Source organism: Salmo salar, chromosome 09, assembly GCF_965601325.2.
Source record: "Salmo salar chromosome 09, fSalSal1, whole genome shotgun sequence".
Classification (NCBI taxonomy): Eukaryota; Metazoa; Chordata; class Actinopteri; order Salmoniformes; family Salmonidae; genus Salmo; species Salmo salar.
The window spans coordinates 160,096,064-160,101,063 of record NC_138299.1 but is presented as its reverse complement, the minus strand read 5'-3'; the positions used below and the strand labels follow the sequence as shown (position 1 = coordinate 160,101,063).

The window sequence follows — 5,000 nt, the reverse complement described above, 5'->3', positions numbered from 1 at the left end:
CTCCCTCTCGCTTTTTTCTCACCCTCCGCCACCCCGTCAAAATGTCTACCCACCTCTCTCTCTCCCACAAAGAAGCTAACACTCGTTCTCTCACATTAAACTATCCCTCTCTTTCTCCCTCTCCCTCTCTCATTCTGCTTGTTGTGTATGTCTGGTTCTATTAGCAAACAGAGATGCTCCTCTACCTGGTTCTGTTACTGCTTCTATATATGAATGACACGTCTCCATTCTCCTCCAATCCTCTCCATCCCTCTCCTCCCCTCTCCTCCCCTCTCCATTCCTGTCCTCTGCCTCCTCCCCTCTCCTCCCCTCTCCATCCCTCTCCTCCCCTCTCCATCCCCCTCCTCCCCTCGCCTCCCGTCTCCATCCCTCTCCTCCCCTCTCCTCCCCTCTCCATTCCTGTCCTCCGCCTCCTCCCCTCTCCTCCCCTCTCCATCCCTCTCCTCCCCTCTCCATCCCCCTCCTCCCCTCGCCTCCCCTCTCCATCCCTCTCCATCACCCTCCTCCCCTCTCCTCCCCCCTCCATCCCTCTCCTCCCCTCTCCATCCCCTCCTCCCCTCCCTCCCTCCCCCCTCCTCCTCTCCTCCGCCTCCTCCCCTCTCCTCCCCTCTCCATCCCCTCTCCTCCCCTCTCCATCCCCCTCTCCTCCCCTCTCCATCCCTCCCTCTCCTCCCCTCTCCATCCCTCTCCTCCCCTCTCCATCCCCCTCCTCCCCTCTCCTCCCCTCTCCATCCCCTCTCCTCCCCTCTCCATCCCCCTCCTCCCCTCTCCTCCCCTCTCCTCCCCTCTCCATCCCCCTCCTCCCCTCTCCTCCCCTCTCCATCCCCCTCCTCCCCTCTCCTCCCCCCTCCATCCCCCTCCTCCCCTCTCCTCCCCTCTCCTCCGCCTTCCTTCTCAATTTATTCTTGCTTCCCTTTTCTCAGAAGGAGAAGGAAAACTATGAGGTTCATGGGAGACCACAGTCTCAGAGAAACAGAAGGAGAAGGACAACTTTGTGGTCAGAAACTCGATGACACTATTAGTCGACTGTGTGTGTGTAGTGTGTGTAGTGTGTGTGTGTAGTGTGTGTAGTGTGTGTAGTGTGTGTGTAGTGTGTGTAGTGTGTGTGTGTAGTGTGTGTGTGTAGTGTGTGTAGTGTGTGTAGTGTGTGTGTGTAGTGTGTGTAGTGTGTGTAGTGTGTGTGTGTAGTGTGTGTAGTGTGTGTAGTGTGTGTAGTGTGTGTGTGTAGTGTGTGTAGTGTGTGTGTGTAGTGTGTGTAGTGTGTGTGTGTGGTGTAGTGTGTGTAGTGTGTGTGTGTAGTGTGTGTGTAGTGTGTGTAGTGTGTGTAGTGTGTGTGTAGTGTGTGTAGTGTGTGTAGTGTGTGTGTGTAGTGTGTGTGTGTAGTGTGCGTAGTGTGTGTAGTGTAGTGTGTGTAGTGTGTGTAGTGTGTGTAGTGTGTGTAGTAGTGTGTGTAGTGTGTGTAGTGTGTGTAGTGTGGTAGTGTCGTAGTGTGGTAGTGGTGTAGTGTGTGTGTAGTGTGTGTGTAGTGTGTGTAGTGTGGTAGTGTGTGTGTAGTGTGTGTAGTGTGCGTAGTGTGTGCGTAGTGTGCGTAGTGTGCGTAGTGTGTGTAGTGTGTGTGTGTAGTGTGTGTAGTGTGTGTAGTGTGCGTAGTGTGTGCGTAGTGTGCGTAGTGTGCGTAGTGTGCGTAGTGTGCGTAGTGTGCGTAGTGTGCGTAGTGTGCGTAGTGTGCGTAGTGTGTGTAGTGTGCGTAGTGTGTGTAGTGTGTGTAGTGTGTGTGTAGTGTGCGTAGTGTGCGTAGTGTGTGTAGTGTGTGTAGTGTGTGTAGTGTGTGTAGTGTGCGTAGTGTGTGCGTAGTGTGTGTAGTGTGTGTAGTGTGTGTAGTGTGTGTAGTGTGTGTGTGTAGTGTGTGTAGTGTGTGTAGTGTGTGTAGTGTGTGTAGTGTGTGTAGTGTGTCGTAGTGTGTGTAGTGTGCGTAGTGTGTGTGTAGTGTGCGTAGTGTGTGTAGTGTGTGTAGTGTGTGTAGTGTGTGTAGTGTGTGTAGTGTGTGTAGTGTGTGTAGTGTGTGTGTGTAGTGTGTGTAGTGTGTGTAGTGTGTGTAGTGTGTGTAGTGTGTGTAGTGTGTGTAGTGTGCGTAGTGTGCGTAGTGTGCGTAGTGTGTGTAGTGTGCGTAGTGTGTGTAGTGTGTGTGAGTGTGTGTAGTGTGTGTAGTGTGCGTAGTGTGTGTAGTGTGTGTAGTGTGTGTAGTGTGTGTAGTGTGTGTAGTGTGTGTAGTGTGTGTGTGTGTGTAGTGTAGTGTGTGTGTGTAGTGTAGTGTAGTGTGTGTGTGTAGTGTGTGTAGTGTGTGTGTGTAGTGTGTGTGTGTGTGTAGTGTGTGTAGTGTGTGTGTGTAGTGTGTGTAGTGTGTGTGTGTAGTGTGCGTAGTGTGTGTGTGTAGTGTAGTGTGCGTAGTGTGTGTGTGTAGTGTAGTGTAGTGTGTGTAGTGTGTGTAGTGTGTGTAGTGTGTGTGTAGTGTGTGTAGTGTGCGTAGTGTGTGTAGTGTGTGTAGTGTGTGTGTGTAGTGTAGTGTAGTGTGTGTAGTGTGTGTGTGTAGTGTAGTGTGTGTGTGTAGTTGTAGTGTGTGTAGTGTGTGTAGTGTGTGTAGTGTGTGTGGTGTGTGTGTAGTGTGGTGTGTAGTGTGTGTAGTGTGTGTAGTGTGTGTAGTGTGCGTAGTGTGTGTAGTGTGTGTGTAGTGTGCGTAGTGTGTGTAGTGTGCGGTAGTGTGTGTAGTGTGTGTGTGTAGTGTAGTGTGTGTGTGTAGTGTAGTGTGTGTAGTGTGTGTAGTGTGTGTAGTGTGTGTGTGTGTGTAGTGTGTGTGTAGTGTGTGTAGTGTGTGTAGTGTGTGTAGTGTGCGTAGTGTGTGTAGTGTGTGTGTAGTGTGCGTAGTGTGTGTAGTGTGTGTAGTGTGTGTAGTGTGTGTAGTGTGTGTAGTGTGCGTAGTGTGTGTAGTGTGTGTGTAGTGTGCGTAGTGTGTGTAGTGTGCGTAGTGTGTGTAGTGTGTGTAGTGTGTGTAGTGTGTGTAGTGTGTGTGTGTAGTGTAGTGTTTCATACCTCTGGATTGTAGCTCTCCCATTTCTGTGAAACAGAACAGATATCAAGCATAATGAGCAGGTAAATAAACAGTTAAACTACTAACGTGTTGATCTTTCTTTCAACTACTAGTTTATTCCAATGCCCATCTTTCCACAATCCATCCCTCTCTCTCCTCTGTCCCCCCTCTCTCTCTCCTCTGTTCCCCCTCTCTCTCCTCTGTTCCCCCTCTCTCTCCTCTGTTCCCCCTCTCTCTCCTCTGTTCCCCCTCTCTCTCCTCTGTCCCCCCTCTCCCTCCTCTGTCCCCACCTCTCCCTCCTCTGTCTCCCCCTCTCTCTCCTCTGTTCCCCCTCTCTCTCCTCTGTTCCCCCTCTCTCTCCTCTGTTCCCCCTCTCTCTCCTCTGTCCCCCCTCTCCCTCCTCTGTCCCCCCTCTCTCTCCTCTGTCCCCCCTCTCTCTCCTCTGTCCCCCCTCTCCCTCCTCTGTCCCCCCTCTCTCTCCTCTGTCCCCCCTCTCTCTCCTCTGTCCCCCCTCTCCCTCCTCTGTCCCCCCCACTCTCTCTCCTCTGTCCCCCCCTCTCTCTCCTCTGTTCCCCCTCTCTCTCCTCTGTCCCCCCTCTCTCTCCTCTGTCCCCCCTCTCTCTCCTCTGTCCCCCCTCTCCCTCCTCTGTCCCCCCTCTCTCTCCTCTGTCCCCCCTCTCTCTCCTCTGTCCCCCCTCTCTCTCCTCTGTCCTCCCTCTCCCTCCTCTGTCCCCCCACTCTCTCTCCTCTGACCCCCTCTCTCTCCTCTGTCCCCCCTCTCTCTCTCCTCTGTTCCCCCTCTCTCTCCTCTGTTCCCCCTCTCTCTCCTCTGTTCCCCCTCTCTCTCCTCTGTCCCCCCTCTCCCTCCTCTGTCCCCCCTCTCCCTCCTCTGTCCCCCCTCTCTCTCCTCTGTCCCCCCTCTCCCTCATCTGTCCCCCCTCTCTCTCTCCTGTCCCCCCACTCTCTCTCCTCTGTCCCCCCCTCTCTCTCCCCTGTCCCCCCACTCTCTCTCCTCTGTCCCCCCTCTCTCTCCTCTGTTCCCCCTCTCCGCTCTCTGTCCCCCCCTTCTCTCCTCTGTCCCCCCTCCCCCTCCTCTGTCCCCCCCTCTCTCTCCTCTGTCCCCCCTCTCTCTCCTCTGTTCCCCCTCTCCGCTCTCTGTCCCCCCCCTCTCCGCTCTCTGTCCCCCCCTCTCTCTCCCCTGTCCCCCCACTCTCTCTCCTCTGTCCCCCCCTTCTCTCCTCTGTTCCCCCCTCTCTCTCCTCTGTCCCCCCCTCTCTCTCCTCTGTTCCCCCTCTCCGCTCTCTGTCCCCCCCTCTCTCTCCTCTGTCCCCCCCTTCTCTCCTCTGTTCCCCCCCTCTCTCCTCTGTTCCCCCCCTCTCTCCTCTGTTCCCCCTCTCCGCTCTCTGTCCCCCCTCTCTCTCTCCTGTCCCCCCACTCTCTCTCCTCTGTCCCCCCCTCTCTCTCCCCTGTCCCCCCACTCTCTCTCCTCTGTCCCCCCCTCTCTCTCGTCTGTTCCCCCTCTCCGCTCTCTGTCCCCCCCTCTCTCTCCCCTGTCCCCCCACTCTCTCTCCTCTGTCCCCCCTCTCTCTCCTCTGTTCCCCCTCTCTCTCCTCTGTCCCCCCTCTCTCTCCTCTGTTCCCCCTCTCTCTCCTCTGTCCCCCCTCTCTCTCCTCTGTCCCCCCTCTCTCTCCTCTGTCCCCCCTCTCTCTCCTCTGTCCCCCCTCTCTCTCCTCTGTCCCCCCTCTCTCTCCTCTGTCCCCCCTCTCCCTCCTCTGTCCCCCCTCTCTCTCCTCTGTCCCCCCTCTCTCTCCTGTCCCACCTCTCTCTCCTCTGTTCCCCCTTTCCGCTCTCTGTCCCCCCACTCTCTCTCCTCTGTCCCCCCCTCTCTCTCCCCTGTCCCCCCTCTCTCTCCTCT

At 55.7% G+C, this 5,000-nt stretch overlaps 1 protein-coding gene across 1 annotated transcript in view; it reads right to left on the bottom strand.

The window, feature by feature from the left end:
* The window catches only part of axl (AXL receptor tyrosine kinase), a 96,722-nt gene that overhangs the window by 42,886 nt on the left and 48,836 nt on the right, over nucleotides 1–5,000 (bottom strand). The window contains exon 9 of the mRNA XM_082955558.1: nucleotides 3,088–3,111. Coding sequence (XP_082811684.1) covers nucleotides 3,088–3,111 — 24 coding nt within the window. The remainder of the gene's footprint in view (nucleotides 1–3,087; nucleotides 3,112–5,000) is intronic.